The sequence below is a fragment of the Ambystoma mexicanum genome, chromosome 10 (assembly GCF_040938575.1).
Source record: "Ambystoma mexicanum isolate Mex_15411 chromosome 10, UKY_AmexF1_1, whole genome shotgun sequence".
Taxonomy (NCBI): Eukaryota; Metazoa; Chordata; class Amphibia; order Caudata; family Ambystomatidae; genus Ambystoma; species Ambystoma mexicanum.
Genome location: NC_090932.1, coordinates 1,271,002,416 through 1,271,015,222, shown reverse-complemented (window position 1 = coordinate 1,271,015,222; position 12,807 = coordinate 1,271,002,416). Strand labels below are relative to the sequence as shown.

Here is a 12,807-nt window from a genome sequence, read left to right as displayed (position 1 = left end):
CCCCCATAGGGCTCAATGGGAATGGGAGAGGGAGCTAACAATGGGCCGATTACGACCGGCCCGTTGTTAGCTCCCTCTTCCCCTCGCAGGACCCAGGGGACCTCGGAATTTCGCGGAACGGGTTTAACGGGTCCGCCTCCATTAGCGGAGCCCGTTAACCCGTTCCGCGAAGGTCGTAATGAGGCCCACAGTGCTTAATTCGTGGGGGTGTTTGCCAGGGCTAAGTTATTTTTGAGCCCCATCACTTATTCTCTCAGACTCAGTCTGATCATGATGAAGTTTTTCGGAAAACTTTATTATTTTAACTTTCATTCAGTAGTTGTCACACAACAAGGAACAACAGTGTGCACTGGGAGCAGTCTCTTCATTCTGGGTCGGGTAATTGTTATTCCTGAACCTAATTACCCAGATAGGCAGGACAGTGCTAGTTTTCATGGATAGCAATGATTTGGAAGGTGACAATGCTGGGTGCTCCAGCCATAGTGCATGGCAATGGTGCAGCTCTGCTACTTCAGTGTGGGTTGGCAATAAGAGGACAGTCACCAGCACCAACACAGGGGGCAAAGACAGGGAAAAGGCCACTGGCTAAGAGGAGTGTCTGCCATGAGCGCCAAGCTATGCACGATTGTGCTGCAGTGTTGATGGCAAGTTCAGGAATGATTTTCCCTGTATTTGTCAATTAATTTACCATAGACGGCAAACATGTTCACTTTCTTTTCTGTGGATAGATGGTCAACATGTTGCCCTTGCCGCCTATTGAATCCGAGCAAAAGGTTAACAATGATGATGGCCCTCATTACGACCCTGGCGGAGTGGGTTTACGCCAGCGTTATTCGCGGCGGACCCGTCCGCCCTACTACGAGTTCCCGTAGCGCCATGGAACGTTTTCCGCCTGGTTTTTCCGGGCGGAGAAATCCATGGCGCTACGGGACCTTGATGTTAATTACGCCACCGTATTTTGCGGTGGCGCAATTAACGCCTTCCCCACTCCCATTATACCCTATGGGGCAAAAATGGGAATGGAGAAGGGTAAAATGGGGATTGGGGATTTACCGCCCCGCCAAGGTCGGCATGGGGCGGAAAATCCGCCAACCTCCATGGCGCTATCGGCAGCTTTCCGCCGTGCTCCGCGGTGCATTTAGCACCGCGATTTCCGCCAGGGTCGTAATGAGGGCCGATGTGTTTAAAGAATCCCTCAAACATTTGCCTTGAACTAGTATGTGATGTTATTTTATGTCGATGATTGGTATCTAAACATTGCACATCTGCCATGGGTAATCCATCCATCACCTGCAATAGCCAGTAGGAGTTGCAAGTTATACCTTAAATATGCTTTCAATTTGGGGCACTGCCGTGGATGGGGCCACCAGTGGGCCAGGACCCACCCCCCCGACCCCTCCGAATGTGTCCCAGATGTGCTAGAAAGTATTTGGGCTCTGGCACATATCGTTTGATACATTAGCCACTGCGCACACACACACACATACAGTGTAGTTTTGGGGTTCTCTCTCTCTCTACTGCTCACAGACGCTGTACCTTAAAGAACAGTCAGAGCACACAGTGTGGCTCAGAGAAAGGACAGACAGAGCACTCCCTTCAGTGCAGGGACAAAGTGTGCATGCTACTGATCGTAGTAAGGAGTGAACACTGCCTCCCCCCTGCAACTCGGAGACCAGTGGAAGCAAAAGCACACCGGCTCCAAGAATGGACAGAGCATCTACACTAGATTGCAGGAGACTAGCAAGCACAAGCACTACTGTTCGCAGGATAGACACAGCACATATGCTGCAGATCAGATGACAGACAGGGCACACACAGACGTGCACAGCTGTACACAGGATAGTGCACACACTGCTGCTGCGAGAGTAGTCATAGCACCAATAGTGTAGTTCAGAGGATGGACTAAGCACGCACACATCAGTGCAAGGATACACAGTACATCTTACAGAATAGAAGAACAAAACATGCTACAGCTCAGCAGAGAAGCAATGGCTGCAAATATTCTACTGCTCAAAGGACAGGCGGGGAGAGCACACATACTGCAGAAGAGAGAGCGAATAGAGCACTCCTACTGCAGCCCAGAGGATGGGCTGAGCTCAGAGGCTTCAAACACTTTGAGTATTACAGAGGTTCTGATAGCGCCCAGTCACACGGTCCAGCTGGCAGCTGAAGACACTCTGGGGCTCCGAAACTTGACAGATGGACCTCCCACACCAAAGCTCAGCTTCTTAGCGAAGTGTAGACTCTGCTGCTCCCCAGCGCTGCAGGGATACGAGCTCACATCTGTCAAATCACTGAGCACAGTTGCCTAGGGTCCAGGCAGGCAGAGCACCTTCTTCTGCTAACAGATTGCAAGGGCTACGCTGAACTGCAGCACACTGAGAAGCTCATTAGACTGCTCAGTGATTCCTAGAAAGGAGGGTGGTAGTTGCCTGCTCTGATCAAAGCACAGTGGTGAACAGAACACATTGCGCTGAACTGCAGCACACTGAGAAGCTCATTAGACCGCTCAGTGATTCCTAGAAAGGAGGGTGGTAGTTGCCCAATCCGATCAATGCACAGTGGTGAACAGAACACACTGCGCTGAACTGCAGCACAGTGAGGAGCTCGTTAGACCACTCAGTGATTCCTAGAAAGGAGGGTGGTAGTTGCCTGCTCTGATCAAAGCACAGTGGTGAACAGAACACATTGCGCTGAACTGCAGCACACTGAGAAGCTCATTAGACCGCTCAGTGATTCCTAGAAAGGAGGGTGGTAGTTGCCCGCTCTGATCAAAGCACAGTGGTGAACAGAACACACTGCGCTGAACTGCAGTACAGTGAGGAGCTCATTAGACCACTCAGTGATTCCTAGAAAGGAGGGTGGTAGTTGCCCGCTCTGATCAAAGCACAGTGGTGAACAGAACACATTAAAGCTGTAGGGCATTGGGAGTCTCTAAACGTGTGTGTTCCTCTGTATCATTGAGTCTCATTGTGGATCCTGGTTCGCCATCCTTCCCAGCCATTCCTTTTATGTAATGTCAATATCTATATATTTACCATGCGTAGAGATGGAGTGGCCATTAATGTCATTAGACAAAAACCCAGTTGCCCCACTCTATAAAAACCCCAATGGCTGGACCCTTGCTGATTAACAGCTTCATCACTATGTGTTTGAGTTCCAAAACTGGGGTTCCTCCCATCCAGGGGGAATCATTGAAAGTGATACATATGAGGAAAGAGCTCCTGCGCTGCCTGGATGACAACCAGTTGTTGGTGCTCACATTTTTTTGACTTTTTTCTGCCTGTGAGACAGTAAACCACTCTATCCTACTCAAGCACCTTCAATACATCAAGCGTATGGGGGAGGTGCACTGAAATGGTTTGAATCGATCCTCGAGTAGAGAATCAGTCAATTTAGACGGGCCAATCTGTCCACCTGATGTGGAGTTCTATAAGTGTTGTCTATCTAACCTTGGCTCCTTAAGATTTACATGAAGCTCTTGGCCACTCTTATAGACTCCTTTGAAATGCCATTCCGACTGTATGCGGATGAGGTACAAGTGATGATACGAGTAGGTGCATATCACATCCACCACTATTCTCATTGGGTTGATGCAGGACTGGATGGTTGGCACCTACTTCAACCTAAACACTTACAAAATGGAGGTTATCTTCTTTGGCCACTGGAGCACCAATGTGCAACCATTTCCATGGCCCTTCTCCTTGGCATCCCTGATAACCTCTGGCCCCCGAACCACTGGGTCATCTTTGACACCGAACTCACCTTTATTCCAGAGATTAACATGGTGTCAAAAGAGCCAATGTCCAAATCTACATGGTGAAGAAGGTCGTACCCCTCTTCAAGCACCAATGCAAGGTTGAGTTGATTAGGCCCCTTATACTCCTTTGCCTGGATTATTGTAAGAGCATAAGAAGCTCAATCGTCAAATATGATTCATCCAAAATAGAGTGCCTCATATGGTCACTGGCAGCAAGAGACAAGAACACACATCCCATCCATTAATGACCTCCATTGGCTCCCAGTGAAGGACTGGGTAACCTTCAAGGTAATGTGCCTCACCCACAGGGTAAGCTGGAAACTCTGTCCCCAGCTCCTGACCTCCCTCACATCTCCATTTGTCATGGTCTGGAGCTGCATTCAGTCACCGGGGGCCTCCTCCAGATGAGAACTTCCAGGAACAGGAACAAGTATTCATTGATCCCCGGTCTCCAGGAGAGCCACCTAATCCTGAGGAGATTTCGACCCACCTGCTCAGCCAGGCCGTGCAATGCATTTCTATCTAATACCACGTGGCCGGACTTTTGGTGGGCTCCCATGGCTACTTTCAGTGGGCTCTCCCCTCGTCCCGTGATTCTATGGCAACATTAACTGTGTGGAAGAGGTGGGTTGCCTTGGCACCCAAAAAGCCTCACTCATCCCCATAAGGCCATCCTTAGCAGGACTTCCTTTGTTGCATCCCTATGCGTTTACAAAAGAAAATTGGATATCGATGCCCTTATAATATTGACTTTTTTTTAAGCTGCTGCAGTGTTTTATGTTACGCTCTTAGGACAGCAGGCATGCAACAAAACACAATGATTAATGACCCCCCTCTCTCCTTCTATCATCCCCACTTTTGCTCTCTGCACGCAGAAGCGTTCTCACACGTGGCAGGTTATAACCTCCCCAATAAATAAATACAAGCATTTTTCCTTTGCTGTTAGTGGCATCGCAATCTGCTTCTGTAATTTGTGGGTCCATTCGCGCGGGCATATGTGTGTGTGTGTTTGCGTGTAGCTGTCTTGCCTATGTGTTGGCAATCTAGCAATCCCCACCTGGAGCACAAAGATGCTTGACTGTTGCATAGTTTGTTGTTTAAAGAACTGAGCAAGTAACTAATATGGTCTTGAAAGCCAGCAGCCAACGCATGAGAGAGTATAATAAAGGCATCCTCTCGGCACAAGCTGGTGTGTTTCTTTTTAATATCACCCAGAAAGGATGGACGTTTTTCAAGGTTCTATTCGGAACTTCTATTCAAACAGCGGCCTAGAGCTTGCTAAATCTCCCTAACAGAAAGTCTATCTATCCCTGTCGCAAGTAATAGGGCCTCATCCCGACTGTGGCGGCCACGGAATGAACGTTGCCGGTAAGGGACCGGCACCAATCATTCCGGGCTGCCACATTACGAGTTCTGCAGCGGGTCCCGCTCTGTACGCCGGGCCAAACCAGACGTGCAGAGTGGGACCCACTAGCATTTCAGGATGCTAACAACGGGCCCGTCATTAACGGGCCCGTTGTTAGCATCCTCCCCATTCCCATTGAGACCTATTGGACTCAAATGGGAATGGGAATGTACCGGGTCTGGGTCCCGCGAAAGGGAATTACCGGGCCCTCCAAGGTCGGAATGGCCCAGTAAGTCCCCTTTTGCGGGATCCGGACCCGAGTTTGGGGGTAGCCATGCCGTTAAAAACGGCATGGCTACGTCCAAACTCCTAATGAGGCCTATTGTCTCGTCCTAGCTGGCGCTGGTGTGCCGCTTGTCTAGGCTAACGAGAGACGTGAGAAGCAGGGAGAAACTGACACTTCATGGTCGACGGGCAAAGCAATAAGAAAAAGAAAAAGAAAACAGTGCCGAAATTGAAGAAAAACTAAAAAAACGGAATTATGTGTACCAAATGACAAGCAATATTGAGTGGCTCAGGAGCATGGTACTGAGATAGACTAGCCGGATGAATGGTACGGAGTGCTTGGATAAAACCCACTGGAATTATTAAGGTCTAATACAGAAGAAAGGAAATACCCTTCTTTCTTTTCGAAATTTAAAACAACTCTAGGTTGTTTTGGTCCTGAAGAAAGCTGCTATATTGTTACATAATCTGCTGACACCAGTAGACCATGAGAGTTCAGGCTGATTCCCCAAACCCCCAGGACATTCAGACAATGGAATGCCAGAAAAGAAATCATATTTTTTACTTCCCGCAGAGGATTCTGCTTTTTATTGGACACAGAGAAGAGGGAGAAATAAACTAAAATACACTCCCCCAGTGTTGGGTCTTTAGAAAACTATTATTATATGGAAAGTAGTGAGTCAGACTAGGGCTGGCTTCTTATCCATCTCCTTTCCTAGACCAGCGCCAGCTAGGACGAGACAATTACTTGCAAGAGGGATAGACAATCTGTTAGGGAGATTTAGTGAGCCGTAGGCCGCTGCTTGAATAGAAGTTACGGCTAGAACCTTGAAATACTGCTTCCTTTCTGCGTGGTATTATATGCAGCATTTGGTGGAGGTTGCAGCTCCTGTGGCCCTGCCCACTGTGTTTTGTATTTATTTTTAAACAATGAGCCATGTTCTTTGTCTGGCTAGCAGATTGTTCCAACCCCAGTTGCATGCCATGTTCCCATAGTCTAAAAGGTTTATTCCTCTTTCAATTTGTTGTTCTGTTTACAGGGCCCCGAGCACCCGAACCCAGGGAAAAAGTACACCGCTCGAGGCTTCCCACGCCACTGCTATCTTCCAGACACAGAGAAGGGCAGAAAGGTAAGAACACTGTGGCAGGGGTCGAAATTAAGATTTCATGAGCAGGAGCTAAAACTAGTTTCTGGGTATTGGGCATCACCTAGTAGGCAGGAGCTACCCCTAGAGAACCAGGAGCTAGTACATTGTGTGCCACAGATATGACGTGTATGTGAGATGCAAACGTGAACCTTTTGTCCATTATATACAATCCATGATGCTTCAAATCTCTTCTGGATGTCTCTAGTACTTATATACAGACATTTACCAAATACCAGAAAGGTAATGTCATGTAGCTATGTTTGTAGGGCACCAGATGGCCTTGGGAGCCAAACGTAGCTACTGGTAGATGTGTCAGTATAACAAGGCTCCCCAGTGCTAGAAGCAGGAGCTAAATAACCCCGAGCCATGTTGAACTCTGCTGTGAGAAAAGACCACAGCACACTCCATTTTCTTATATTGTACTTTTTTTTACCATAGCGATTCATTTTGGAATCCTCCCATGGTGCGGAATGGCACCCAGCCTGACATTTTTAAATCTCTGTCATGGTGAAATGGCCTGCCAGAAACCATGTGGATTCTGTGAACCTGAATAAATGTGCACAACTCAAATGTATTAAAGGAAGCCAACTCGCACAACATTTGCGCTCGGATGCACAGCCCCCAGGAAATGCGCTAGTCACCTTTGTGAATACAGTGGACTGCAGATTCCGCAAAATCACAAAATTCAACAAAGTGCATCCTCTGCATTTTGGTTTCATTGTGTGATTCTTGGTGGCTCTGCCATTTATCACGCTATGCATTCTAGTCCCCCACATTTACCAGCAGACACGCAGATCCCGTTATCCACGGAGTGAGACATGTCAGACGGTACAGAGGGAAAGTGTTTGTACGGTTTGTAGCTGGATAAGCACAGAGATACAGAGATAATACTGTGAGGAATTTGACCATCCGCACGGGGAGTGTGCGCTCGCCTGGGCTTTTTTTTATTGTAATGAAACTTAATGATGGGAGATCAACCTCAGAAATTGTGTGGGGCGAATCCGCACACATTTTCCTCTGATCACTGCACAAACAACACAAAGGGCCTGATTCAAGGAATTTTTGGCATGGTTCAACGTGACTTTGCACTGCTGAAAAGGGAATTTGCACTGCAGACACAAACCCTAATTCATGGCACCCTGAACATTATATTTTTGTAGTGCAAAGTCTGTGCAAAGTCATTTTGTGCTGCACAAATGACTATGAACTGAATTTGCATGGACTTTGCAGTGCAAAAAAACACTTTGCATGGCCATGAATCAGGGTTTGTGTCAGCAGTGTAAAGTCACTTTTCAGGAGTGCAAAGTAACTTTGAACCGTGCACAAAATTCCATGAATCAGGCCCATAGTCATGTGTACTCTGGGGGGACTCCCTGTCGCATTCAGCTGGAATGTGACAGCCACAGGTACTTCAAAGCATCTCTGAAGGCGGAAGGCAGCACCTTCCTCGGCCATGGCCAGCCTAATTAAAATATCAAAGGCTCCATGGATTTGCCCTGTGTGAAAACAAGGAAATAATATGAGGCAGGGTAACCAAAAAGGAAGCACACCAAACACAGGTTACAAAGGAACATACAAAGCACTTTATTTTATACTGAATCCAGTTACAAAAGAACAGAACAAAATTCAGATAGCTATCGACCCTCAGCACAACCCAGCGAACTCCGGCGTGGTTCGGTGTGCTCAGTGAGTGCAAAAATTCATTGAAACAGTCAGGCTTTTATACATTTCTCCATCCTGTTGTCCAGCCTTTCTTCAGGTTAACCATTCCATAAATAAGTTACTGCTCTAGAGTCCCTTGCCAGGTCAAATCTAGTTCATCTTAGGTTTATACATTAACAAGAAGAAATGGTAATAATGTATGCTCTAGGCCTAACATTACAATGTGGGACTTAATTTATGCAATATAGTTAAGCAGGTGTTCTCATTCAATTATAGAGCAGTTTCGGTGATAGAGGTAATCCATTGCACACAGGTCAGCAGAAGGACAAGGTCTCAGCTCATGACCCTAACAAGTGGCCTGCAGGCAAGTTATACATTAGCTGTACAGAGGTCATGACAATCGAGTTCTATTCTGAATAACATAGGCTACCATTTTAGCTCACATGGTGATTTTATAGAGCAAGAAAACCTAAAATGGCGGCTTGACCCAAAATGACAGTTTACATGGTTTCTAAGGTCAGGACCTTGCAATGCGAGTTTATTCACATGTAGTTTATAAGCAGCTTGTTAGCAGCTTGGCGTAGGCCAATATACATATATTCATAGCAATAGGAGGCACAATATAATTTCTAGTTTGACAAACCCTCCTTTTGGCCTTTGCCAAGTGCTAAACTACTTCTGATCTCCCTGCAAATAACTCCATGTGTCATCGTCCATACACCCTGAATATCTGTCAGAAATATCTATCGCCATTAGATCTTTTACTAAGATCTCTTTCAGTACATACTCCTTAGAGGTTTTATCCGGGGCATACACTTTATGTCCTATTGTACCTATCGCCTGAGCGCAACATCCCCCTAGCATTGAACATATACTTGGTAGACATTGGATACAACAACAAAGAAATAGCAGAATTCCCAAAATAATCAGCAAGACTGAAAGCACTTTCCAACCCCAAGACCGCAAGAAGTCCCAGAACCAAGCGCTAAGATCCCAATTTCCCTCGGGAACATGCACTTCTGAACTAAGAATGTGCAGTTTCTGTATTGCCTTAAAAATAGTTGGGAAGGAATCCGGTACGAAAACACAGCAAGCGGACCCCACTAGTTTACATACTCCACCACGTTCAGCCAGAATGACATCTAATGCCATCCGGTTCTGAAGCGCTACCAATCTGATCGCTTTCTGCTCTAAAGTCATATTATAGAGCATATCTGTGGTCCGGTTGATGGTTCTCTCCAGTACTCTCGCTAGTTTCCTGATATCCTCGGAATTCGCTATCTGCCCAAAGAATGGAAGGAATGATTTCGCTACATCTCCTAAAACCTGTGCTGGAGTGTCGCCATTCTCGTCCCGCCGTGGACGAGCCTTCAAAACCTCTACAGTACTTGCTATAAACACCCCAGGTAACAGGATTCCTAGATAACAAGTTCCCTGCCAATCCCTGGGCAACCACGGAAATGCTACATTACAGCAAACAAAATAGATAGGTTCGCCTACATAGAAAGGTCTGTCTTCCCCAGTCAAATTTGCAACGTTGGCACAACCTTTAAAATCTCCCATTGACCGGGTGCCATTCCTCTGTATGCAGAAAGAAACTGAGTCGGGGCTATGGTTAACAGTATAAGAAGGAGGCACGGCATCCTTATTGCCTATCGGAGCCATTTTAAAGGAAATCAAAGATTGGAAAGGACGAGACAGTCTATCAGAAGGCGTAATAAAAGCAATATTGAGCTTACTACTATTTGCGAAAAGCGAGCATCCCAGGGGAGTCAGAACACGTTTCTCAAAACTATTCAAATTAGTGCCATAAAAGTTCCCCGAGATGCTATTGTTCCATCGGCCAAGGAACAGTGCTCTAAGTGAAGCATAACAAGCAGTTGTCAAAGGTAAAGGGTGAATATACCAACCTAGCCCCTTATCCCCATGTTGCGGTAAATGTGAGCAGACCCAACAATTAGTCTTATTAAAAATGGCATGTGTTGCATTCATTATAAGCAACAAGGTATTATTGTGATACTTCTGTCTATGCTGTGAGTCCGTAGGTGACAGATTATGCAAATGTACAAAAGCTGTAGGAACAGTGGGTACAATTTCAGTCGGCAGCAAAGACTCTAAAGGATGAGTTTCTTCGAAATACCAAAGGCCTAAGACAGTGACTATTATAAAACCAAATATTATCATAAAAACACAGCAATACGTTTTCGGGGCCCAGGCACATTGTTCATTGTCCGAGTTGGTCACCCCCTTATTTATAAGTCCAATACGAGCAGCAGCGGTGGCGGTAGCAGGCATTGTAGATTTTCAATTGACGACCCCAATGTTCGTTGCTGGCGACAGTACGTTCGCGCGGCTTCTTAGTCCTTCCACAACCCCTAGCCAACAGAATCCCCTTCCTCAACTTTTTGGGCAAAAGCAAGCCCTTGATGATCCTTTCCTTCCTTGAATGCACAGCCGAACCGTGCCGTATGTCTATCAGATGCACAGCAAAACCGTGCCGTATGTCTATCTTCGTGGCCGGAAGTTGTATCTTGTTGTGCCTGGTATTGTTTGATCCGAGAACAAGATGTCGTCACTTCCCGTTGGAAGCAACGTATCAGAGGCAAGTGAAGTTGGAACAGCAATTTCCGGGAGCAAAATTTTCGGAGAGTGCGGAGACAAAATGGCAGCTTCCCCAAGCCTCACGGGCTCTGAAAGATTCTCCGACGCACTCTCAGTGCTACTCACTGCTTTGGGATCATTGGTTGCAGCGTCAGCGAGGGGTTCTGTTTCTTCTGTTACGTGTGGCACTGGGTGAGGAAGTTTCTTGACATGCGTTGCGTGGATCCAATGCTTCCGGCCTGCGACACGCACCGCTGTTTGGGTGACCAGCAGGACCTGGAACGGGCCCTGTCACCGAGGTGCAAGGCAGGAAGATCGGTCAAAGGATTTGACCAAAACCCAACTTCCAGGTTGTATACTGTGGCCTGGGCCCTTGTATCGCGCGGATAAAGCGTCTCGTACCTGGTGATAAATGAAATACAGGTTTTTAGTCAACTGGCTACAATAGTCTGAAAGCAATACATTTTCTACATTCCTCAATGCCCTAGGCTTCGGAAGACCCCAGATATTGGCAGGTCTCCCCATTACCACCTCAAATGGAGAGAGCCCAGTCTTAGTTTGAGGGGTTGTACGCATGGCTAGTAACACGATCGGTAAGGCGTCCGGCCATTTTAGTTTGGTGCCGGCACACGTTTTAGCGAGCTTGTTTTTTATGATACCATTGTGTCTTTCCACTAATCCGGCGCTCTGAGCATGTCTGGCCGAATGGAATCGTTTGTCAATTTGCAATGCCGTACATATCTGTAGAATTACAGCAGCGATAAAATGCGGACCATTATCCGACCAGATAACTCTCGGCAAACCGGACTGTGGGAAGAATTCCTTTAACATGGTCTTTGCAGTGGTCATGGCTGTAGCGTCTTTAACAGGGAAAGCCTCGACCCACTTACTAAAGGCGCAAATGACCACAAGGACATATTTTAGATTGTTACATCGCTCCATTTCAATAAAGTCAAAGTGAATCACTTCAAACGGGACAGAAGGAGGCCCAAAGCTACCTCTTGGAGTTGCTGTCCCCTTTCCCACATTGTGTTGTAGGCAAATCATGCAATTTTGGACATAATGCTGGGCAATTTTTGAAATCTTATCATTTACCCAGACTTTCTCTAACATTCTCGTGATCTGTTGAGCGCACACATGTGTGGGACCGTGTGCCATGGTAACCATCATTACTATATAGGCATTGGGAAGCAACCATTTCCCTTCAACCATGTCCACCCAACACCCATCATCATCGAGTTTCCCCAAGCCCTCAGCCCACCTCTTGGATTCTTCTAATGTGGCATCGGCTTGGATATCCCGTACAGACCCGACACCCTCATCCATTGCATAGGCATCTACAATCTCCCTTGAAACACACATCTCCGTGAAGAGATCAGAGGCAGTTTGTCTAGCTATTTGATCAGCGAAAGCATTCCCTTTCCCTACATCATCTATAATCTTGAGATGTGCTGCGCACTTAATGATTGCTAACTGACTAGGGAGTGCAAGCGCTGAAAGCAATTGTACTATCAGGGAGCCATGTTGGATCTTGGTGCCATGCGAAGTTAAAAACCCTCTCTCTGACCAAAGTCTCCCAAAGTTGTGAGCCACCCCAAAGGCATACTGGCTATCAGTATATATGTTTACTGTTAGCCCTTCGGAAAGCTCACAAGCTCGAGTCAATGCTATAATCTCTGTGGCCTCCGCAGAGTTATGCGTAATTCACTTGGTCTCCACAACCGTACGTAATGTAGTGACTGCATAAGCAGCTGAGGATGTACCATCCAGTAGTTTGAAGCAGGAGCCATCACAAAAGAGCTCCCCTTGTGGGTTATCCAAAGGAGTGTCCCTCAAATCAACTCTGCCTTTTGTATCTTGTTCAGTAGTATACAGGCAGTCATGTGACTCTTCGTCACCGCAAACATTATTTTGCGGGAAAGGTAGGAGTTCAGCGATTAAGAACGCAGCACCTCCTAATTTGAATGTGGGGAGCAAACAAGATTAATTCATATCTTGTCAGTCGT

The 12,807-nt window shown here is 46.7% G+C and overlaps 1 protein-coding gene across 2 annotated transcripts in view; it reads left to right on the top strand.

Moving 5' to 3' along the window:
* The window catches only part of DTX1 (deltex E3 ubiquitin ligase 1), a 593,706-nt gene that overhangs the window by 554,381 nt on the left and 26,518 nt on the right, over window positions 1-12,807 (top strand). For both annotated transcript variants that reach the window (XM_069619247.1, XM_069619248.1), the window contains one exon: window positions 6,431-6,520. In XM_069619247.1, coding sequence (XP_069475348.1) covers window positions 6,431-6,520 — 90 coding nt within the window. The remainder of the gene's footprint in view (window positions 1-6,430; window positions 6,521-12,807) is intronic.